Raw genomic sequence first — 23199 nt, forward strand, 5'->3', positions numbered from 1 at the left:
TAAGGATAAGCAGTTACAGCAAATGGATGAATAGAAGATGAGGATCTTCCACTCCCTCATTATAAATAGGCCTTAACATGTTCTAAATGTTTACATTAGGCAATGTCCAAAAATATATACATGTATTTTTAATCCAATAGGGGGCATCATTGAGCAGTCTGTCAAAACGCAGGTGACAGTTTGGTGATTACATCTGTAGCTTCCCTCATTTTCATCAAGAAGTACTCAACCTATTAGTTTTTAAATATGTGCAAGCGTTAAAATTACTGCAAGTGTTGCTTAATACATTGTATAAACTTTGATTGTTAACTGCACTGGGTTTTAATAACAGGCCTACAGAAAACATCCTCATATAATCAAATAGACATAATCTTATTGTATGCGAATAAACATTGCTATATTGTAAATCCGGTGTTTTTTCGTTACGTGGTTGAGGCCAAAAGCTTTTGTTTTCATTTTCATTTTTTGTCTCCAGCGGAACTGAAGTTCACAGTTAAGCGGTCGGTCGAGCGCTATTTTGATGCGCAACCTGTAGCTAAGTAGTTAGCAAAGCTAACACTGAGCTAGCGAGCTAAAACTGCTTTCTCCAACACGATATGAACACCACTGATCGCTAGTAGTAAAGGTACGTGACTATGTCGTGTTGTCAATTAAACCATAAGGCAATGAATGTCGCAGAGGCAGATGAAAATGATCGTTATTACCGTCAGTTTGTTTGGCTGCTTCCTGTCGTTTAGCGAGCAGAGAGCTTAGCGAAGGACACTGTTTTTAGTAGCGAATACGTCCATGGTATCTTTAGCTTCGCTTTCTCAGGCTGCGATTATTTGACACTTGTATGAGATCCAGGTAAATAACCGGCAGGTTGAGATGACGGTTATTGGGAGTGAGTGTTTACTCAGTTTTTAATTGGATATAATTTAATATAACACGCAGTAACTTTTCAACCTTAGGCTAAAAAGAAATATAAATGTATCAAATGTTCGTTGTTATGTGGCATTTTGCACATTCCACTTGAAACTTTTCAGCTTTAATAAACACAAAGTAAAACCAACCCAATTATACTTGTACACATCTAATAATAAGTTATTGACATGATATACTGTGTAACTTGTGACACTGAAATTTACTCTGTGATGCCTTCAAAGACCAATTGATACATACTTGCTAAGTGTCAGGTATTTATAACACGTTAAGCAGTAGTATGACCACCAATTAAATATCAATGTCAATTTTGATAGATCTTTTCTTCCCCTGTAGGGTCTAATCTCACCCAGTGAAACCACAGGTTGTTGTGATGTCAGAGCCGAAGCCCCCCAGTCCACCCTCTGGAGACACATACAAGGGTTGGCTCTTCAAATGGACTAACTACATAAAAGGGTACCAGAGACGCTGGTTTGTTCTGAGCAATGGACTGTTGTCTTATTATAGGTAAGTTGTATGAACTGCATATGAAATTTACCGGATTTGCCTGGACTCAACATGCAGCCAGGTTGTACTCTGTATATGTTGAAAATTTAGCATGGACTGAGTGTTGCAGTCTATGTTTCTGATTCCATTTTTTTTATTATTTTTTGTTTATTAAGACTATTTACCTACAATATTTAAATAGCTGTCTTTTTTTTCATTAAGTGATATTGGTGAAAATTCAACAGTTTGATAATATTTTTTAAACTATTTATTTCAAGATTTGCGTTTGACTGTTCTTCATTGGATTTGTCTTCAGGACCCAGGCAGAGATGGGTCATACATGCCGTGGCACAATCAACTTGGCCACAGCCAATATTGCTGTGGAGGACTCATGCAATTTTGTCATTTCCAATGGTGGGGCACAGACCTACCACCTGAAGGCTAGCTCAGAAGTAGAGCGTCAGCGATGGATCACTGCTCTGGAGCTTGCCAAGGCGAAGGCCATCCACATGCAGGCTGAATCCGGTGAGAGAGAAGAAAAATTGTTTGGAGAAATAATATAATTTGAAAAACCTGTATAGTTCATAAAGCAGGATTTATCTGTGTGCAAATCAGTTTAATGTGATGTGGCTTTTGTTTTGGTCATATTATCTTCCCTTAGATGACTCAGGGGATGAGGGTCCCATGGTACCCCCCAGCTCAGGGCAGGGTGGAGGCTGCCGTAACTCAGAAATCCAGTCCACACTACGTACATTAAACAGCAAGGTGGAGGACCTGAGTACTTGCAATGATCTCATTGTCAAGCATGGGTCTGCTCTCCAAAGGTATCAGTTATCTGAGCAGTTTGACTACTACAGAGAAAAAAAACAATATTATCCAAGGCAAAGAAGTTTGATGGTAATTTATTTATTTTGGGTTTCTGTTTATTTGTTCCTTTGTTTATTCATTTATTCTACACACACAGGTCTTTATCAGAACTGGAGGGGATTCGTGTTGGAGGGGACATGGGGGAAAAGATAAGACAAGTTACAGAGAGGGCCACACTCTTCCGAATTACTTCTAATGCCATGATCAATGTAAGTTATAGTAATGTAAATCACTGATGGACACTGCACTCCTGTTGACTCTGTTGCTGATGTGCTGCTCTTATGTTCTCATGCTGCACAAGGCATGTAGAGACTTCCTCTCCCTGGCTCAGACACACAGTAAGCGCTGGCAGAAGGCCTTACAGACTGAAAGAGAACAGAGGATACGGCTGGAGGAGACACTGGAGCAGCTGGCCAAACAGCACAACCACTTGGAAAGAGCTTTTAGAGGCGCTACAGTTCTCCCCCCGTCATTCAGCAATCCCACCTTAGGTAACAAAGGTAAGGTTATTAGTCCTACCTGAACTTTTGTCCTGGGACACTGCAATGTGCCATATAAGTCAGCCAGGCCAGTTAAACCCTTTAATCATTCGTTCTGTCTCTCTTTACTTCAGGTGGGGTTTCAGGAAAAGGTGATGCCAGTGATGAGGATGATGACAATGAGTTTTTTGATGCTATGGAAGACCCAGCAGAGTTTATTACTGTCCCTGCTGACCCCAAGTATCACAGGTGTCAAAACTGTCTTTTTCAGATTTGTCTTGAAATTAGTTTTCTCCTCTTGTTTAATGTTTTTTTGTTCTGTTTTTCAGGAGATCTGGCAGCAATGTAAGTGGGATCAGCAGCGAGACTGGAATGGATGATCAGTCGGTAAATGTGTGTTAAGTTTGTTTTTGCCAGCAAGATCTAAATTGCATTGACCTGTCTTCTTTTTGGTTTGTCAATATGCCAAAGTCACCTGACCCATCAGGGTGTTTTCCTTTTCTTCTGTCAGTTTGACGAACTGTCTTTGACATCCAATCCGGAGTCTCCGCAGCCTCTTGACATAGAGCCAGTTAGACAAAGACGGACTCGTATCCCTGACAAGCCCAACTATTACCTCAATCTGTGGAGCATCATGAAGAACTGCATTGGAAAGGAGCTGTCAAAGATACCAATGCCTGTAAAGAAACCTATATCTATAACTATATATATACATACATGTATAAATGGTTATGACTTGTGAAAATAATCAAACCTGTTATCCTTTTCATAAATACTAGGTGAATTTCAATGAGCCCCTCTCAATGCTGCAACGTCTGTCCGAAGACCTGGAATACTATGAGCTGCTAGATAAGGCTGCTAAGTGTCAGAGCTCTCTAGAGCAGATGTGTTATGTGGCTGCTTTCACAGTCTCTTCCTACTCCACCACTGTTAACCGCACAGGAAAACCCTTCAATCCCTTGCTGGGAGAAACTTTTGAGCTTGATCGGCTGAGAGAGTGCGGCTACCGCTCCCTGTGTGAACAGGTATATCTAAAACACATGGGAAATCATTTAAAATTCTAACCGACCATAGAGAGGCAGCACCATACATGTAACGAGTAACATTTGCATACTCAAATAGTTGCAGTTCCCATTGAAATGTCTTCATCAAGTTTGACCACACCCAGTACTAAGAAATAAACATTTCATGTATGTTTATTAAAGCATGTTTATTTTCTTTAAGCTGCCACATTGATACCCTGATCATATGTTGACTTTGCAACCTTTCCTTTCTCTTTACTGCACTTTTCCCAGGTGAGTCACCATCCACCTGCTGCAGCTCACCACGCCACCTCTGAAAAGGGCTGGTCTCTGAGACAGGAAATTACTCTAGCCAGCAAGTTTAGAGGAAAATATTTCTCTATCATGCCCTTAGGTGAGAATGTGTGTGTGTGTTTGTGTGTTTAAAACTGCCTACTAAGAAAATTGCAAAATAGAAAAAATCTTAGTCTTTTTTTTTTTTTTTTTTTTCCCCCACATTGATTAACCAGTCTGCAAAGCTCCAGCAGTCTTTGGTACTAATGCTTCCATAACAATTCTGGATTGGTAGAAGCTTGCAGACATGTTAAATTGTTAGTCAGTGCACACCATGTCACGCTCCATGTTTTAAAATCAATGTTTATTTCTGTTCAGTATCTTATTTGTGAGCCCATGACCTTAGTATGTAGGATATATGACATTCAATTTCAGTACCTTATTGTTGATCAGAATAAAGATGAAGCCTGTCACACATGACGATGTTCTTTCTCTGTCACCAGGTTCTATCCAGTGTATGTTTGACAAAAGCAAAAATCACTACTCTTGGAAAAAAGTGACTACAACAGTACACAACATTATTGTGGGGAAATTATGGATTGATCAGGTAACTCTTAAATTGTTCAAATTTGGATTGAATTGAAGTTCTACTTATGTTGTTCTTAGGAGACATGATTAAGCGTATGACATCACTGCTAATTATTTAGGTACAAATAAATGAGACAAGTCTTCATTAAATGTTTATCTTATCAATTTACTTGACTTTATCTTTATATCCAGCACAGCAAAATATTTTTCTGTCTTCATTTTCCCCCCTTCCAGTCAGGGGAGATAGATGTGGTGAACCACAGAACAGGAGATCGCTGCCACCTCAAGTTTGTGCCCTACAGTTATTTTTCCAGAGACGTACCAAGAAAGGTGCAGTTTACATGTCGTTTTTTTTCTTTGTATTTTATGATTCAGAGTGTATAGTGTGTTTTTTTTGGTTACCTTTTAAACTATACAGATATAATTTGTTTTAAGTTTTTCATTGGATTCCTAACAAGTTTTTTCCCTCTCAGGTAACAGGAGTAGTAACAGATAAAGATGGAAAAGCCCATTATGTGCTGTCAGGAACTTGGGATGAGAAGATGGAGTTTTCCAGGGTAATGCAGAGTAGTAAGGGCGAGAATGGCACTGAAGGCAAACAGAGGACTGTATATCAGACCCTCAAAGCCAAAGAAATCTGGAGAAACAACCCTTTACCGTGAGTTTGACAGTAAATTGGAAGCACTGAGAAAGTTTAAAGTGCGTTTGAATAACTGAGTATCTACACCATCATGTCAGTATTGTGCCTCCCTGATTTTTAATGACAATGACTTTCCAGAGAGGGAGCAGAGAACATGTATTACTTCTCTTCACTGGCCTTGACACTCAACGAACCTGAAGAGGGAGTGGCACCAACAGACAGTCGAAGACGCCCTGATCAGCGATTAATGGAGGAAGGCCGCTGGGATGAGGCTAATACAGAGAAACAGAGGCTGGAGGAAAAACAGCGCACCGTCCGTCGAGAAAGGGAAAGGGAAGCTCTTAAAGCAGCAAGCTCACCCGAGGAAGGTAGGAAACAAAAGAAGACAGGTTCGTTTTGGAGTTGTTTTATTTATTTATTTATTTTTGGAGATTCGGTCCATTCCTTTTCTGTCCATTTTATGGCTAGTACTCCTCATGTGCTTGTCTCTGTCTTAACCCCAAGCTGTCACTGAGGATTCATTCAGTGACTCACCCTTGAAAAGCAAGTACTCTTCTCTGTGTTTTCCCTCTCCCAACCCACACTTTGTATCCACTCTGTAATCAAAAACACACATACAAAACGTTTGTGTGTGTAATAGGAAAGTGTTAAATGTCTACTACATCATCTTAACAGCTCATTCAAATTTTACTGTCCCTTCATCCATTTCTGTTCCATTTAGATGAAGCACAGGAGACTGGCACAGAAGCAAGTGAGGTTTCTGATGAAAGCAAGTATCACTTTACATTTGAACATGAAGTGTACTTTTAAAGGTGCTTTGAGTGGCATTTTAACAAAGCAGTGAGTAAGAAATGACCTTAGTACATCCACAGGAGACTTGTTTTTCACAAGTCTAACTTCACAGTTAGTCAAACCACTGCTGATACTTAGTTTTTTTTGTTACCTGCTGTTTGAAACAAGACAATAAAGATTTATTTATTAGCATTTCCATGTTCTTGTTCATGGTGGACACAGGGTGATAGAGTCCATACAATGTAATGCCCATTTTATGTCACTGACTTGCTACCTTGTGTACAGTGGTATGATACATTTTAAATTTGAGAGAATTTGCTTGAAATCAGATCTCACATTTATTTTGATGAGTGTATATTGCTTAAAATGCTACACACAGCACTTTTAAAATGCAAATAAACATGCTGCGACATGCGTGGAGTTTAAGTAGTGTTTGAGTCGTGGATTTACATCTGTTTTTGTGCTGGTGTTCAGCTGACAAAGAGGACTCTCCCCCTCATACACCTGTTGCATGCAAGTATCCCATTATGTTTTCACTCACTGTTCTTCTTTGTGTCAGTGTTGTCGTAACTCCCAAAGAATCATCCTTCGTTTTATTTTGATCATCACTAATTAAGCCCCAATTTAAACAAGTATTCTGATTGTGACAGAGCACATACTGTGCAATCATTTCTGATTTTCTAATAATTTAGTAGAACCCAGAATAGAAAATCTCTGTTCATCCACCATCATTTCTTTTACGTCTTTACATACTTGCTGTCTCTTAGTGGAAGGCAATGAAGGTCCTTATGGAGCTCCATTCAAAAGCAAGTAACATCAACTCTACTGTTGACACTCCAGCTTTTTGTTGTTTTTGTCATTTCGGCATGTTAATGGTCTTTATGTACATACACTCATGGGAGACTAGCTATAGCAATGTTGTATGCGTAGTATTTTGTCATTGATCGGCATGCTTTTTCCTGGACAGTTAATGCATTCATTGCAAGGATGGTTCTTTGCATATTATACATGATAGAGGAAGTCAACCATCCGAGAACTTTATTTAAGCCTGATATGTTTTCATCTAGGCATCCTAGACCTCACCTCAGGTCACTCTAAAGCTTAATCTTCACATAATATTTTCTTTCTTTCCGTCAGGCGCCCATCAAGACAACTACCAAGCACTCTGGTTTGAGCAGATAGATGATCCCATATCCGGAGAGAAAATGCATGTCTACAAGGGCGGTTACTGGGAGGCAAAGGAGCAAGGCAGCTGGGACATGTGCCCTGATATCTTCTGATCACAGGTTAATCAGGCTGCTTCCCTCAATGGTGCACAAATGAGATCACAGTAAGAGGTGACCTAACTTACTTCAGCTGAAGTTGGGATCCAAGCCTGATATCTTCAACTGATCATCCCACTCAGCTCTCCTGTTCCAGCAGAGATTTGCTCAGGTTCAAATGAATCTGGACTTCACTATACTATACATGTAGCACTATAGAACATTACAGCTGGTTAGCTGGTTAGTGTTCACTGCCTCTCAAACATTAATGTTTTATCTCAGTCTTGGTCTGCCACTTGTTCTCAGTCCAGGGTTCTGTAGTGCAGCCTTGGATTTGGATTTGGTAGGAGATTATTCTGGTAAGTCACTGTGCATTTTCTTTGGAAGCATTATTATCCGAGACATAGTTCACCCAGATGACATCTTACAGTATGCTTATATAGAATGAGCTACTTCCTGGCATGTAATACTGTAATAATGTCATCTTTAATATTTGTGTACCAGTATTAGAGCCTGTCACATATAAATGTATAGGCTTTAGTGGTCCTGACAGAAGTGAGATAAATTGTTGCGTATTTCAACAATTATCTTACAAGCAAGTGTCACAAACGTTGGCAAAATATGGAGTTTGCCTTTGAATTTATGGGGATTTGAGGTGCTGCTTTATTCCCTGAAGTGAAACAACTTCAAAGGTACAGTATTTCAAAATCAGTGAATCATTATGTCATTACATAAATTGGTTGCTCTTTTCATTCTTGAAGATTAACTGTTTCTTTTCCTTTTCTGTTTATTAAATTTTATTTAGGAAAAATGTTCAGTTTAACTTATGAATTCATTTGAACATATTGGGGACTGGGGGGAATCCCATCTTTTTAATGCTTAATTTAGGTCAATGAACCCAAGAGCCTTGTTAGATTAAATTATATAGTTTATTAGATTTATTTTAATCCCTGTGTTTAAAATAAACATTGACTACAGACTTTTATACCAAATTTGTGCTCTTGCTAATAGAAGAATCAACTATTTAAATTCTGCTTTCAAAGGAAATGTTGAGGCTCACCATTTGAACAGTCAGGATTAAGTTCAGAGCAATAGAGCTGTGCTTCAGCATGTTACAGAGCTGTGTGCAGATTTCTACTGGCTTGATGATTAATGAAGTGGTTTTTTGTCTTCCTGGTTTTCTTCCTTCAAGCTTAATGATCATAGCTTTAAATTTGAATTAGGCCATTTTAGTCTTTGTGTGTTGTGAGTGAAGATTTTTAGCATACAGCAATGAGTGCCTCAGTGCATACACGTTGCACAAAGTGATATGTGAGGAGGGTGTGAAGCCACACTGAATTCTGGTTTTCCATTTGACTCTCTTGCTTGTCATAAGAGTGGAAGGACTGTGTGGTTGATAAAAATCAAAAATCCACTTTACAATCAAGTGTACTTAAAAAAAAAAAAGGAGAATAATGAAAATGAAGATCACAAAACACAATGTTACAAATACTTCTGTGTAAATGTATTAAATAGTGAATTGTGATAGTAACTGTTTATATTGATGGATAATCTAAAGGAAGTGCTGCACTTTAAAGGTTTTCTTTGTTGTTTTGGTTTGCTCATAACTGGATACACTTTCTTAGTCAGAGCTGAGTGCGCCACCTTATCACGACTAATCCTTTACAACCCAGGGTACCTTGCTAATTAAATGTTAATTTGTTTTTGAGCCACACTTTTTCTTTCTTTACTACCTTCAGCTCTTGCTTTATACATCACTTAAATTGATATGTGAAATCTGTCTATGTATTAAGCTACACCGCTTCCCTTTTAGTTTTCAAATTTTTGTGTTTCCATTCTTTAATATATATGTGTGTACATGTAATTTGGATTTTTAGCCATTGTTGGTCACTGTGTATATGTTCCTACTATTTCACCCTTTTATAATTTCCCACACACTGTTACTTTACCCAGGGCCACGACTCCCCCCATTCTTTAAAAAGAGACTGAAGGTGTTATTGCACTTTAGTACTTTAGTACAACAGCAATTTACTATATACTACTGGATTTGACTAAACAGTCAGCTTTTGATGTTCGCTTCAGAGGAGTTTGTCATTTTGTCTATTTGTTTTGGAAATACATCCTGAGCCATGGTCAGTAATTGCAAACATGAACATAAGTAAAAGTATAAATGTGTTGGCTTACAGTGTGAACTTGCTTTTCACCATTCCCCTCTTCTGTTGCAGTTTAGTAGCAGCATTGTGTTAGAGGTTGACAATAAAAATGTTTGAATGGAGATGAAACACGTTAGTTTCATTTTTATTTTAAGCACTATGAACTAGCGTATATATACATCAAAGGTTAGCAGCAAAGTGAAAAACAAGAAAGAAATATCTGATCTCGATGTTAAAACGTAAATCTGTGTGTACTAATGGCTTTAGTATTCTGGCTTCTAGAAACTGATGAAGCTTAGTTTGTAACTATGGCCCCTGAAAAATGAAGTGTCATGAGGAAGTACTCATGACATTGGTCATGTTAAAGTTAAAAGGTCAACATTTCCATGGCAAAGTCATTGTCTCTAGCAGCAGTTTGCCTTGTCATTGTTCACTTAATGTTACGCAACAGTTAAAAAAACATACTTTTCTTTTTTTCTTTGCAAATTAAGCAAAAACAGCTAAAATGATACCTAAATAATATCAGAGGGCTTTATGATACAAATTACATAGTAAGCAGAGATATAGGCAGGAGCAACAACTGAAACTGAAATGTGAAATTAAAGAGAGAAAGAAAGAGAAAAGAAAAAACATTGTGAGCATCAGAATGTCTTGATAAAACACCAGGAAGATTTGGGGGTTTTGGGGACTAGTGGGAGTTTCCGGTCTAAACTTCCAACAGATAATTTGCAGATAATTTTGCACTTTTGTTACCTTTAGGCCAACAAAAAAGATTTTATTATTATTTATTCCTGATAATATACAAAAGACATTTTGCTTGTGTGTAGTAACGTTTTGACCTCAGCATCAGTGTAAAAACAAGTGAACATTATCAGATCAGTTTGTGCTGTGGGACTCGCCCCTCACACGGCATGCGCTGGAGAATAAAACAAGCGCCTCTTTCTCCGTGACATCAGCACCTTTTGTTTACTAGCTCTGAGCTAGCGGCAGCGCCTCTCGGGCGTGAACACGTCTTTACTTCAGCATTTCTGCAGACAACTGCTCCTTATTTTACTCGGGAGGGTAATTTCGCTGTCTGGTTAGCGGTTAGTTAACGTTACCTGACTCTACAATATGTCGGCTAATGGACCTGGACCCGGGAAGGACTCCACGGACGCCAGCCGAGGAGGCGATGGACAGCAGTGAGTTTAGCTCCCTTAGATTAGCTAACGTTAGTTAGCGAGAAAATATCAACCACTTACTACTACTAGTATTACTAGTAAAGTAGTACAGGACTGTTATATATGAAGTATATATAGAAAGTATATAATGTTTCTAACTTCACCTCAGCCTTGTCTCTGTGCAGGATGTATTAGTTATGTTACATTTGAAATCTACACCGTGTTTTGGTTTGTGTTCAGGTCAGTGGGGTCTGTTCCCATGGACGTGGATGCTAAGCCCCACTCCCACAGCTTCAGATACAGCCTCAGTTTCCCCAGCATCGGCCAATGCATCATCATCAACAACAAGAACTTTGACAGAGGAACAGGTCTTTGTTTTAGTTTTGCTTTGAATATTTGGACAGATCTGTGTTTATGTTAGTCACTGCTGGAACATGTTCAAACCAAACATCTGTAAATAGCCCTAAGTCTCATTGCCTCGCCTCGGTCACTCTAGCATTTTTATTGAAGTACTAAATACCACTGGGTTTTCCAGGCAAGGCAAACAAAATAAGCAATTATGAGATGCAGTATTCAGTTCTCCTGATAAGCACAACTTTATACAAGAACTGGTAATCATCACCAAATTTATAGTGAAAGTTGCATGAAAGAAAAATAAGCGAGCTATTTGTATTTCAGATTTGATGTTGGGTTCAGGGGAGTTTTCTAGCAATAGCCTTGTGTTAGTAAATATATACACTACATTGTCAAGTTAATCCAAGTGTAATGGGCCTCTTGGCTCAAATGTACACTGTTAAAAGTTTCAGTAAGGGTCAGAGGTTAGCTGGCACTAAATGTATTATTTGTCAATCCTGGTATATTAGTTAAATGCTCTGTATGTGAGGTGTTGTCACATGATGATCATCACATGCTTGGTCAGGTTTGACTCCACCTCTCTTCTCTCAGGTTACATGTTTGTTGTTGGAAACATGGACCTGTGTTTATGTGTAGTGTTAATCTGCCTGTTTGCTCATGTTGTATGAAGATCGGCCGTATATGTCCTGGTTACCTCCAATAAAAGTTTATATATAGAGGCCGACATTGTTCTGCTGCCTTTATGTGGAGGTTGCAGTAGAGTAAGGCTTTGCTTCTGGCTGTCACAATCTCAGTGTACAGCAGAGCATGTCAGGCTGAGATAATAGGTGTTCTCAGGGACCTAATTTACATTTGTTGCTGTGGGTACCATTTAACGGTGTCCCATGCCAGTTAATTAGCTGTTCAGGTTAGCTCTTTGGCAGGCCCTATCTTGGCTGTAGAGATCATGAGAATGAACACGGTTGCAGTAATTGTTTTGTACCTATTTTTGTGTTTCATAACATAATAATTCCAATCCAAATCTGCAGCGTGGCCGAGGTCAGGAAGTTTGGGTACCCACATGATTTTGATTTATCACAGGAATATTTTGACGTTCCGCTTCCGTGTTTGGTTTTAACTGTAAGAAACATGTGTATGTTCATGTCTGTTATGTACATTCGTTTAATGAACTAGGCACCTAAATATTCATGCTTTAGGGCAGTATACAAAGATACTGCCAGCACAGCTACTATCATATGTGTCTTTTGGGTGTTTATATTGTCTTCATGAAGCACAGAAGTGTTTGCCCCTTCATGATCTATAGGGAAGTTTTTTCCAGTGATTTGTTGTTTGTTTGTGTGTTTAATGACCTGATGGTTACAGTAGTGGAAGGTACTATTCGAAACCATAAGATAACCTCAGTCTTAGTTTACTCTTTATAGAAACATGGGTATTGTCATATAAGCTCGAAATTGCTGAAGAGCAGTGTCTGCAACTGTTAATATCTGGCTGAGAAGACCTTGGGTATCAATATGAGCAACCTTCAGCTTCAGTCTGCTCTTACTATGTGGAGCATCATTCAATAGAATAAGGTCAGATTTGTGTTTGATAAACCCGTCTAACAGGATTAACTAACTACACATGGCTGCTTAATTTTCCAGTAGAAAGTACAAATGAGTGGGGTAAACAGCAGTAGCAGTTGTGTGTGTATTGCCAAGTTAAATTATTTCCAGCTCTTCAACCAAGAAAAGAGTTCTCTGTATGTAAGCAAATGGAATTCAACCTTTTATTATTTATATTTTCACCCTGTTAAGAAGCTGTCACTTTTTCTGGCTCATCAGACATTTGAGATAGAAGGCGTGTGGTGCTTACATCAGGTCAGTAGACTTTAATTGCACCAGGACTGTGTGGGCTGGGTGTGGTATTCACTCCTTTTGAATTGGGTATACCCATGACTTGTCTTTAGCAATTATGCTGCAGAATCCATGTACACTCAAAGCTTACAAAGCTATTTGATCATAATCTGATAGATTTAGTGTCATACCTGCTACCTGCACTCCATTTAACTGGTCCTGCCCAACCTGACAGCAGAGTGAGTCAGGTATTAGTTCATGCACTTCCACCCAGTCACAAAAAATGGTCTATTTAGCCAAAATAATATAAGTACCTGGTTGCGGTTGTACCATGTTTTTTTTTATTTTGTTTGTTTTTTGTTTCTTTTTTAGGCATGAATCAGCGAAATGGTACGGATGTAGATGCAGCCAATGCAATGAAAGTGTTTAACAAGTTGGGTTATAAAGTGAAGATTTACAATGACCAGACGGTTCAGCAAATGATACAGGTTTTAACTGCTGGTAAGTATAATGTGAAATTCCTTAAAATTACCCCAAAATCTCTACATGGACATGTTAGTACTGTGACTCCAAACTACATACTCCTTTCTCATGCTGTCTTGTATATCGACTATGAATACATTTTTCTTTATATGTCTTTGGTTTTGTTTTTATTTAAGTGTCAAAGGAAGATCATAGCTGCTCAGCCTCGTTTGTCTGTGTTTTGTTGAGTCACGGAGATGAGGGTGTCTTCTTTGGTACCGATCGCTCAGTAGAGCTTAAGTACCTTACATCCCTTTTTCGAGGTGATCGCTGCAGATCACTGGTGGGGAAGCCCAAACTCTTCTTCATTCAGGTACTTTGCTTGTCTTTTTTTTCCTTCTGCATGAATTTACCTTAGGCTTTTCTAAGGTATGTAACCTGTAGCCAATTCTTTTTCTGTCTGTGTGTGTCTGTGTGTGTCTGTGTGTCTGTGTGTCTGTGTGTGTCTGTGTGTGTCTGTGTGTGTCTGTGTGTGTCTGTGTGTGTGTGGACAATGAGTAGGCTTGCAGAGGCACTGATTTGGATCCAGGAATTGAAGCTGACAGTGGAGGGGATGACCGTATCAAGATTCCTGTGGAAGCTGATTTCCTCTATGCCTTCTCCACAGCCCCAGGTTCATAATAATATGCACATATGAAGGTCTTTTTGCATACATATTGTTTCCTTTTTAAATATTATGTTGATGATTTTTTTTTGTTTTTAATTCTGTCACTCATCTGTATACAGGCTACTACTCGTGGAGAAATACTATGACAGGGTCCTGGTTCATTCAGTCTTTGTGCGATATGATCAGCAAATATGGAAAAGAATTGGAGCTCCAGCACATCATGACACGAGTGAATCACAAGGTGGCAGTAGACTGTGAGTCTGTTTCTAACTCACCAGGCTTTAATGCAAAGAAACAAATCCCATGCATTGTGTCGATGCTGACAAAAGAGATGTATTTTTCTCCTTGATGCTGTTTCCACATCAAGAAATTTCAGCCTGGCAGGTTTTTATATTTTAGGAAGCTTGCCATATGTATGGGAAAGTGGTGCTTGTGAATTATTTTCGTTTACACTTTGTGACTGAATGTCTCTTGAAACCTTGGCTTTTACATTTCTGGGAGAGTAGATGTGATGTAAAATGACTTTCACATTTCACAAGATTGGCATTATAAGGTTCTTTCTGTGTATAATACAGTTATGACACATCCGGTTCTAATTTTTTAATCCCACCAGCATGTGTTTTTCACATTCAGCCTAAAGGATTATTTTTAAAACAATGTCAGTGTAAAAAAAAAAAAAAAAAAATCATGAAATCCTAAAAATTTGCAGGTAAAGAATGTATTTAACATTCTATTGCAAGCTGAAAATGCCTTTTTGCTGTTTATACTATACACATTCAGGGACATGTATTTGGATCCAGTTTGATATAAATTTTGAGTCTCTGTATTTGTTAAATCATGAAACCATAGATGGTACCGACATTTTTTGTAACACGAGTGTCTAAACAAGATGATAAGAATACCATATAGTTTCTGTGCCTGTTTTTTTTTTTTTCTTTTTTTTTTTTTTGCACAAGAAAAAATAGTAATGTCATATGTCATTCAGTGAATTAGTACCTGATGAGTTGTCCAACACTCAGTAGCTAAATAAAAGAATGATGCTCCATTGATGGCCTGTCCAGGGTGTACCCCTGCCTTTTACCCAAAGAGAGCTGGGATAGGCTGCAGCAGATCCCTGTCACTCTAAATAGGAATAAGCAGGTATAGATGATGGATGTAAGCTACGTAGTAAATTCAGGAGCCTGCACTAAGGTATTGTGCGTTTTGTTTGTTTTTAAGACAGGAGAATTGAATTCTTAATGTTTTTCATGGACTGTTATAAACATGTTTCTATAAATGAACTGTCCTCTGTGAATATCCTCAAATTAATGGGAACACAGGCTTCATAGGTATGCATGAGCCAGCTAACTTTAGCAATGTTATTTTATATTTAGCCATGGTTCATTTGTCTTTCGTGGTTGGTTAAATGGTAGTTTGGATCCATGTTCACTTTATAATCTTTCAATCAATGGATGGGAACTTGTTACTACATCAGCGTTGAATGTTTTATAAGTAATTTTTTTTTTTACAGTAACAGACGTTCATATTTAATAATACATAAAACTAGCCGGTAAATAAAATATTTCACTGTCATGAAAATGCACTGTACTACAGTTTGCTATGGACTCTTGGGATCATTTGTAATATTACCGTTTGATATGATGCTACCCTGAGGTTGGTGAAACTTTTTTTCTTGAAAATTAAAGACCACTTTACATTGTGTTGTAAAACTGATTTTGTTTTTGGCTCTTGCTATGGTAACAGTAGTAAAGATCCCCAACAAATATATTACTAGTTTAAGTGCATTCCCATGAACTCTTGCTTTTTGTTCATACTTCATACAGGAATTAGCTTCTGCAAACAGTGAAGTGTCTATTTGTGTACACATTAGAGTGTAGCGTTGACATACCTGAAGTGGAGAAGATCTGGGCCCATTTGAAACTAGGCCAGCAAGGACAGAGTTTTCCTAAACCAACAAATAAGACACTTGTGATCTATACTGTATGTTGGATGTTCTCAACACAGAGACTCTCAGTTAAGATTCATTACAGTATCTGAGTGTGCAGAGTCACTTCATAAGGTGTCTTTTTTTGCCTGACCAATAATCCAAACCCCCCCAAATATATAATCTTCTATAACATAAAACCAAGAAAATCAGCAAAAGGCCGGTTTTGTTGTGTTTTTGCATGATGTTGTAAAGTGTTTGCAAACACAGTAACAAAAACTGAACCTTTCAATTAGGGTACTGTACTGTATATCTGAGACTCCCTCTGGACTGAGAGTCAGGGGACTTAAGGCCAGGGTTGTTTGTCACTCATGCCATGAAACTTAGAACTGTTCAGGAAGAGGCAGCTGATGCTCAGGCTTCCATACACACAAATCCAGGTGGGTGATGATGGTCTTCCAGTTTTTCTGTATATGAAACCATATATAAACAAACTGCTTGTCCTCTAATGATGTGAGTTGACAGTGGTTGCATATACACCAGGTTTTAATGCGATATGTTTATTGTAGGCCTATTTTAACATTATTCATGTATGTGTGTGGTCTGTTGAAGTTACAGTTGAACCATTTAAGTTATAAGTTGCAAAGCCGATGTTGCATTGCATTAAGCAGGTGTTTCTATGTTTCTAGACACTTTTTTCTCGTGTTATTGTTGAGCCAACCCTTCTCAAACTTTTTAGCGTGTTGAATGTAAGGTTTACGTGTAGCACCTGAATGCAGCACAAGTCCTCGCCTCTTTTGTCGCTGAACATAACATAGGCCCTAAGACTCTGACAGTGAGGGGTAGCTGGCTGCAGTGGACGGCGCGTCAGGTTGCTGATTTCCCTGATTTTACATGGAGCACCTGTGTTTAGCATTTCTAACTAAAACCCCGCAGGATCAGCTTGTTGATTTTTAACTTCTAATTTTCTAACATGTCTAAATCAGTAAAGTCTAGCAGGCAGTTTTGGACAGGCGCAAAACATCAGCGCGGTGTAAACAACGTCGCACGGCAGCTTTCTGTTATTTCCATGTGCGTAAAGTTAGACTGAAGCCTGAATGGAGAACTTCCTTCAGATAGCGCCTCACTCTCTGGCTCTGGTGCTGTCGCGGGTTCGCAAGGAAGATGAAGAGGGCTCACCACCACCACCATCATCATCATCATCGCCGACCGTGCTCCCAGTAAAGTCACAACATCACACAGGCTACGAGGTCTTCGCTAATTTTAAAGCCGTGAACATGCAGCATTTCTGGAACAAGGCGCTGACGCACGCCCTGTCAGAGATTTTCTTTCTGGGCTGGATAGATGAGCATGTGCTGCTGATCCAGGGCAAAGAAGTTCATCTGCAAGTCCTCAGGAACGGATGGAACAGACGGACCCTAAAACCTCCGCAGGGCTTTGACATCAAGTGCATAGGTGCGTGTGTTTATCCATTGTGCCATATAAGTGTGAATAGGAGACAGTAACGGTGCATTTGTGACGACGTTATTAAGGGGAAAAGCAACAAAGAGATTCCTGCAAATGCTTCTCACTCAGTTTTTATTCAGTTTGATGTCAGTGTTTTCAAGACACTGGGAAAAAAGCACCGAGACCTGAAGAAGTTTGACTTAATCATAGGTTTGGTCTCAGATCTGCCTTTAATGTTCAGTTTGGAAAATCTGGCTCACAGGAAGGCAAAACAGGTAGAACCAAAACAGGTAGACCCAAAACAGGTAGAACCAAAACAGGTAGAACCAAAACAGGTAGACCCAAAACAGGTAGAACCAAAACAGGTAGACCCAAAACAGGTAGAACCAAAACAGGTAGAACCAAAACAGGTAGACCCAAAACAGGTAGAACCAAAACAGGTAGACCCAAAACAGGTAGAACCAAAACAGGTAGACCCAAAACAGGTAGACCCAAAACAGGTAGAACCAAAACAGGTAGAACCAAAACAGGTAGACCCAAAACAGGTAGAACCAAAACAGGTAGACCCAAAACAGGTAGACCCAAAACAGGTAGAACCAAAACAGGTAGACCCAAAACAGGTAGAACCAAAACAGATGGACTCAAAACAGGTAGAACCAAAACAGGTAGACTCAAAACAGGTCGAACCAAAACAGGTAGACTCAAAACAGGTAGAACCAAAACAGGTAGATCCAAAACAGGTAGAGTCAATCATCAGTGAAACAGTGTAAAGAAGAAGCAACCTAAAAAGTGACGGTAAGTAAAGATAAGTTTAAAACTTAATCACAGTTGGTGAATCTTGGCCTTGAGTCAAACAGTCTATCAGAAGGACATGATCAGCTGACCATGATATCTCCAGGAACTAGACAAAATAATGATTGCAGTCTCATCATTCCCATGATTCTGAGCAACTGTATGATGTTTTTGTGGCTGGGACATACTGGGAAAGTGTATCTTTTCTGTTGTGTTCAGTGAGACTGTAGCTTTTAGATCATCTAAATACCCTTTTGACCTTATGGAGTTTGTGGCTTTTAGGAGTTGTACTGGTTGTTTCATGCTGAATTCCGCACCTCTTTAATAGCTGGCAAATGCTGATTGACATTCCACTCAATATGACTCTTCTTCTTTGCAACTGTGAGATTAAATTCTTCCCCTTGAGGTTTTTATATGATATTGAGAGTCTGTGAGTTTTGCTGACAGATGGCATGAAACTAGTCAAAGCTAGTCTCAGTAAAAAGGGAGTTTAGGCAGCATCTCACCTTATATCTTTAGTTGCTTCATATCATGTAGTCTTACTCATTTGGACAGAAGAGTGAGGACTGAAGCCCAGTTCTGCTCCAGTTCAACATTCCCAACCTTACACTCATCTTCTCCTGACAAGGCCATAATTCATGTATGTGCTGGGACAGGTTCGTACGACTTAAGGTTGTCAGCAAGTCTAACCGTTGCACCCATGATACTGCCCTCCTGTCTAAGTGTGTGTGTTAATTAGAGAGCGGTGTGCAACATGTCATAGATCATCATATTTATGTCAGTTTCACAGCCGAGTTTCAGTTTAGATCAGCGCTCTTCCATCAGAGAGCTATATCAAATTGCGGCAGAGAAAATAAAACAAGTTATGCAACAGAAAAGAGACAGTGAGGTCTTAGAAGTCTTCTCTATGGACAATTGATGATTTTCTAAAAGTGACAAGACCCCAAAGACCCCAAAGTAAAAATCACAGGCTTTCCAATAAGGATATATTATTGCATTTTTTATGAAATGCACCATAAACATAGTCGAGAAATTTGCAGCTGAAGAGCGAGATAGTTTCCTCAGGATCTGAGACCAGAACAGAGTTAAAAGGAAAGTTAGGAAAGATGAAAAGGAGGAGTGGTTAATAGAAAGTAATGCTGGTTTAAAGAATGGGGCTGTTGTATAGGCCACCAAGTACTGACTAAATTAAAAACCAAGACTTGTCTGCCCTTTATATTTCTACTCAACAGATTCCTAGGAGAAATTCTGCCGTTTATTGTTTGAATCATTTTGTGTGTAAAAAAACTTTTAAGAAAGTTTGAGATGTATCTATATGTCTCATCTCAACCAGTGCACTTTTATAACACTGACAGGACTCTTTGAGCTCTAGATTTTAGGGTGTATTGAATGTTGTGTTAGCGTTCTCATCTGTAACTTACAGTCTCTTATTATCAATAAATCTCACAAATCTCAAGATAGATTGTGACTGTGTGAAGCTGATTTGTTTCAGTGTCTGCCCATCAGAATAGCTTCGTTCACACTGAAGCAAACACTGATAAGCTCTGGAATGTTTGTCTTATAGCTAATAACTCACCAGACTCTATAATGCCTAAGCCAACACAGCTTATGTTTTTGGTGCACAAGCACATTATATACTTTTTGTATGAGATATGTTTTTCATAGCCAGGCCAATAACATAGAATATCTATTAACTTGGAAATCAGCTTCATCAGTATAAAAAAGTAATTGCAAAGTGATAAGAAGGTTGTGTTTTTTGTGTGTTTTCCAGGCAGCATAACCAGTCTTTAGTTTAATAGTAAGTTCATGTGAATTCGACCAGTAGTTACATTTTAACCAGTTACCCCTTTATGATGATTTGAAACAGCTCCCACATGCAAATAATTTCTGTAGGTCAAATTGTTTTAGTGGATTTTTCAGCTTAAAGTGTCCAGGAATATTCCTCATACTTCAAATTCCAGTTGCTGTTGTTATTCCTATTCAATAGTACTAGTGCAGAAATAATTTTCTAGTTTGAGCTGCAAGTTTCTATGTGATTTGTTTTCTTGGCTGTTAGTTTGTGAGACAATTTCAAACAGAGTTCACACAAATTCTCTTTATTTGTAGCCAATCTCTGCCATAATGCATCCCTGCAAGTGTTATCTTCTATTGACAAGGGTGTCAAAGGCCAAGGTCATATCATTTTATTTTAAACTATATTTTGGTGTCAGATTTTTACAAATGTAGTGCATTTCCTCAATAATTCAGATTATTACACTGAGAAGGTTCAGTCAGAGCTAAGAGCTAAAGAGTAGCTGGATTAATACATTTACACAGAGGTTGTGGATTTTCAGCTATGTGGGAACCATTTGTTTTTAATACTGACAATTCAATCTGATTAACTGAGGGACTTTGTATCCGTCAGCAGGCTATAAACAATGGACTAGGAGGAGTGTGAGGTTTCAAGGAAGGAAAAGTGGAGCATTTGTTCAGGAAAACACTACTGCGCTGCATTCCCTGCTATAGCGGAGTCCTCCATTGGAAGGAAAGGGAGGTTCACAGCAGAGAATTGGGGGAAATGTTTGAGGCAGCACAGGGATTTGTTGCAGTATATCTTAATGTCAGATCAGGTTGTATTAGTCGGCTGCTGTGGCACAAATGCTTTCGTCTCACTGTATAGTGACTGGCCTTATGAGGGGACTTTTAAAAAGTGTGTTTTCATATCGGCTCCACTAGAGGGCAGACCACAGGCAAAAATGGAAGTTGGTTGAAGATGCAACGGGCCAGTCCTTTAGTGCTGGACAACTCACACTGGCTAACTGCTATCACAAACACAAATAGTATTGTCCTATGTGATCTAAACATAATGTTACATTAGTAGGATCTATGTAGGATTAATACATTCAGGGTTCATTTAAGGGTATTTTGTTTGTAATAATAATAAAAATCCCAAAGTTCTGATTTGAAACGTGCAGCCTAAGCCTTTAGGCACATCCAGTCTGCACTAGATCAGTGTTATCTTACTCTGAACTGATACACTGAATCATTTGTTTGGTCAGATTTAGGGTTAGAGTTAGAGAGTGGTGGCCCAGCAGGTTGATGAGGACGTGGTCTAATTCTCACTGCAAGGCCCAGTAATAATATATGTAAAAAATAAAATAAAATAAAATCATCTAATCCGTATATTGTGGGGCATGTGTGTACACAGCTTTATGTCTGCTGTGCCTAAAATATCAGCATGCACATGCAGCTACCAGGATTATTAAAAAAAAACTCCTCTAAGACTTTCAAATGTGGCACTTTACCGCCTGCAGCAGTACCATGCCATTGTAGTGAAGGTGGCGTCGGTTAGCGCCCCCAGTAGTTTCAGTGTTACTGCACTGACCTGAATGCACAGTGTAAAACTTTACTGCTGTAATTGTAACACACCCTTAGTCTCATTTTTACCATCAATACTAAATCATATTTAATCTCCTCTAGGGCTGCAGTGAAAAATCATTTTCATCATTTATTAAATTGCTGCGAATTTTCTGCAAAATGTCAGAGATGAGCAAAAAGTCAAAGTCATGTTGTCATATTTCTGGTTTTATCTCATCAAGAGTCCAAAATCTGAGCATATTTATTTCACTGTCATATCTGAGAAAGAGAGCACAGTTGAGAAGCTGGAACCAGTGAATGTTTTTACTTATTGTCTGTTCACTGATAAATCAGATCATCCAATTCACAAATCAACTGTAACACACCTGGAGTCAACAGGATTTCCCAGAGGATATCAAGTGAAAATTCAAATAATATTTTTATGTATCGATACAGTATAAAACATTTCTTTCTGTCATGAGCACATGATGATGTTTCCCTCCCCCAGTTTGTGTAATTGTGTCCCACAGTGCGTGCTGAGGGATGTCAAATTTTCGGCAGCGATGCAGGAATATTTTATCTCCATGTAACAGACGGCCCTCGTCTATGTGGCGTCTGTGTGCTTTCTATCTTGGGTAACTGGCTCTTTAAGGGAGCAGCACTCAAAGGTAACAGCTATGAGATCATCGGCTTGCGTCGTCATGGCAACAAAGGCTGTTGCAGCACTACTGAGAAATAAAATGGCTGGTGTGGTGTTGCTCTCCCTCTCCCTCCCTCCTCCTCCTCCTCCTCCTCCTCCTCACCCCTCCGTCCCTTCCCTTCCTCTCCTCTTTCTCTTTGGTATCAGTGAACTGGAGCAGATTGGTTGTGACACTGTCCCCCCTCCGCCTGTGCCCCGTCCTGCCCTCTCACTTTGCTTCCTATTTTGTCCTTCCAACCGTCCATTCACACTCCACACATGTGAGTCAGCAGGAGTCACCGCAGCGAGCAGGAGCTGCCACTCAGGACATGATTAAGGTGACGTTTTGGGTTATTTGACTGGGAGTTCAGCTGTTGTCCACACAGTAATACCAGTGAATCAGCCGGTTATAAAATAATTTCTCTTTCAGTGTGGCTCCGTCTCACCTACCTGGTCTTACAGGTAGGTGAGACACAAACAGAGGAAGGTTGGTTGTTTAAGGGGCCCCTGATCCTTCAGGAGCCGAACTGGTGATACAGAGAGGGTGAGGGATGGAGCCAGAGATTCAGAGTTCTTCCCTTTCCCTGGACATCCTCTGTGGGCCAAATATTTTGACTACTATTTATTTCTTCGTGTTTGCGTGCGTTTCGAGCTGTTGATATTTGCTCTCCTCTTTGCCTTATGTATGTCCTCAATCTCTCTCTCTCTCTTTCTCTTGCATCCTCTCATCCCCTCCCCTCAGCCTCAATCACCCAGACACAGACGCATGCATGCTCACGCAGAATCGCGCACAGCAGGCGGATGCGCGCATACACACTCTCTCTCTCTCTCTTTCGCTCTCTCTCACACACACACATACACGTACACACACACACACACACACACACACATACTCACACACCCTTCCTGGAGGTGCTGGGAGCAGCTGCAGCATTAGCGTTGAAAGAGATTTGCCGTTGACTGGAGTTTGCATCCCCCTCCTGTTAATGAATGGATGCTACGGCGAACGGTTCGGGAGCTTCTTCCGTTGGATTGCGGGAAACGGTGGATATCTATTCTTGAAT

The 23199-nt window shown here is 39.4% G+C and overlaps 3 protein-coding genes across 9 annotated transcripts; all 3 read left to right on the top strand.

The window, feature by feature from the left end:
• Nucleotides 1–488: 488 nt before the first annotated feature.
• On the top strand, nucleotides 489–9605 carry LOC113128173 (oxysterol-binding protein 1-like). Of its 7 annotated transcripts, none has more exons than XM_026303277.1 (18): nucleotides 489–625; nucleotides 1258–1428; nucleotides 1724–1932; nucleotides 2069–2231; nucleotides 2372–2483; nucleotides 2576–2774; nucleotides 2888–3002; nucleotides 3083–3146; nucleotides 3265–3432; nucleotides 3533–3778; nucleotides 4049–4169; nucleotides 4552–4655; nucleotides 4871–4966; nucleotides 5110–5294; nucleotides 5415–5644; nucleotides 5998–6045; nucleotides 6543–6581; nucleotides 7206–9605. In XM_026303277.1, the coding sequence occupies exons 2-18, from the start codon at nucleotides 1295–1297 to the stop codon at nucleotides 7346–7348; spliced, it is 2376 nt and encodes a 791-aa protein (XP_026159062.1). In that variant the 5' UTR covers nucleotides 489–625; nucleotides 1258–1294; the 3' UTR covers nucleotides 7349–9605. The 7 variants fall into 7 exon arrangements, with proteins under 7 accessions (XP_026159062.1, XP_026159064.1, XP_026159065.1 ...); XM_026303279.1 differs by having other exon boundaries at nucleotides 3083–3140; XM_026303278.1 differs by lacking the exon at nucleotides 489–625 and adding an exon at nucleotides 1148–1175.
• Nucleotides 9606–10439: 834 nt separating this feature from the next.
• Nucleotides 10440–15742, top strand: casp3a (caspase 3, apoptosis-related cysteine peptidase a). The gene is made up of 6 exons (XM_026303874.1): nucleotides 10440–10664; nucleotides 10884–11011; nucleotides 13202–13330; nucleotides 13489–13664; nucleotides 13853–13964; nucleotides 14078–15742. Exons 1-6 carry the CDS (start codon nucleotides 10597–10599, stop codon nucleotides 14305–14307), a joined length of 843 nt encoding a protein of 280 aa, XP_026159659.1. The 5' UTR covers nucleotides 10440–10596; the 3' UTR covers nucleotides 14308–15742.
• A 988-nt stretch (nucleotides 15743–16730) lies between these two features.
• LOC113128070 (storkhead-box protein 1-like) lies at nucleotides 16731–22669 on the top strand. Its single transcript, XM_026303116.1, has 3 exons — nucleotides 16731–17337; nucleotides 22304–22473; nucleotides 22598–22669. The coding sequence occupies exons 1-3, from the start codon at nucleotides 16980–16982 to the stop codon at nucleotides 22667–22669; spliced, it is 600 nt and encodes a 199-aa protein (XP_026158901.1). The 5' UTR covers nucleotides 16731–16979.
• Nucleotides 22670–23199: the final 530 nt, after the last annotated feature.

Source organism: Mastacembelus armatus, chromosome 1 (genome assembly GCF_900324485.2).
Source record: "Mastacembelus armatus chromosome 1, fMasArm1.2, whole genome shotgun sequence".
Taxonomy (NCBI): domain Eukaryota; kingdom Metazoa; phylum Chordata; class Actinopteri; order Synbranchiformes; family Mastacembelidae; genus Mastacembelus; species Mastacembelus armatus.

Bases quoted from the DNA above. Each gene is read 5' to 3' on its own strand.
- LOC113128173 (XM_026303277.1), top strand. From the start codon at position 1,295: ATGTCAGAGCCGAAGCCCCCCAGTCCACCCTCTGGAGACACATACAAG. The intron at 1,933-2,068 runs GTGAGAGAGAAG...ATCTTCCCTTAG, and splicing joins CCACATGCAGGCTGAATCCG to ATGACTCAGGGGATGAGGGT. The intron at 4,656-4,870 runs GTAACTCTTAAA...CCCCCCTTCCAG, and splicing joins GGAAATTATGGATTGATCAG to TCAGGGGAGATAGATGTGGT.
- casp3a (XM_026303874.1), top strand. From the start codon at position 10,597: ATGTCGGCTAATGGACCTGGACCCGGGAAGGACTCCACGGACGCCAGC. The intron at 10,665-10,883 runs GTGAGTTTAGCT...GTTTGTGTTCAG, and splicing joins CGAGGAGGCGATGGACAGCA to GTCAGTGGGGTCTGTTCCCA. The intron at 13,965-14,077 runs GTTCATAATAAT...ATCTGTATACAG, and splicing joins TGCCTTCTCCACAGCCCCAG to GCTACTACTCGTGGAGAAAT.
- LOC113128070 (XM_026303116.1), top strand. From the start codon at position 16,980: ATGGAGAACTTCCTTCAGATAGCGCCTCACTCTCTGGCTCTGGTGCTG. The intron at 17,338-22,303 runs GTGCGTGTGTTT...CTTTGGTATCAG, and splicing joins CTTTGACATCAAGTGCATAG to TGAACTGGAGCAGATTGGTT. The intron at 22,474-22,597 runs GTGACGTTTTGG...CTGGTCTTACAG, and splicing joins CCACTCAGGACATGATTAAG to GTAGGTGAGACACAAACAGA.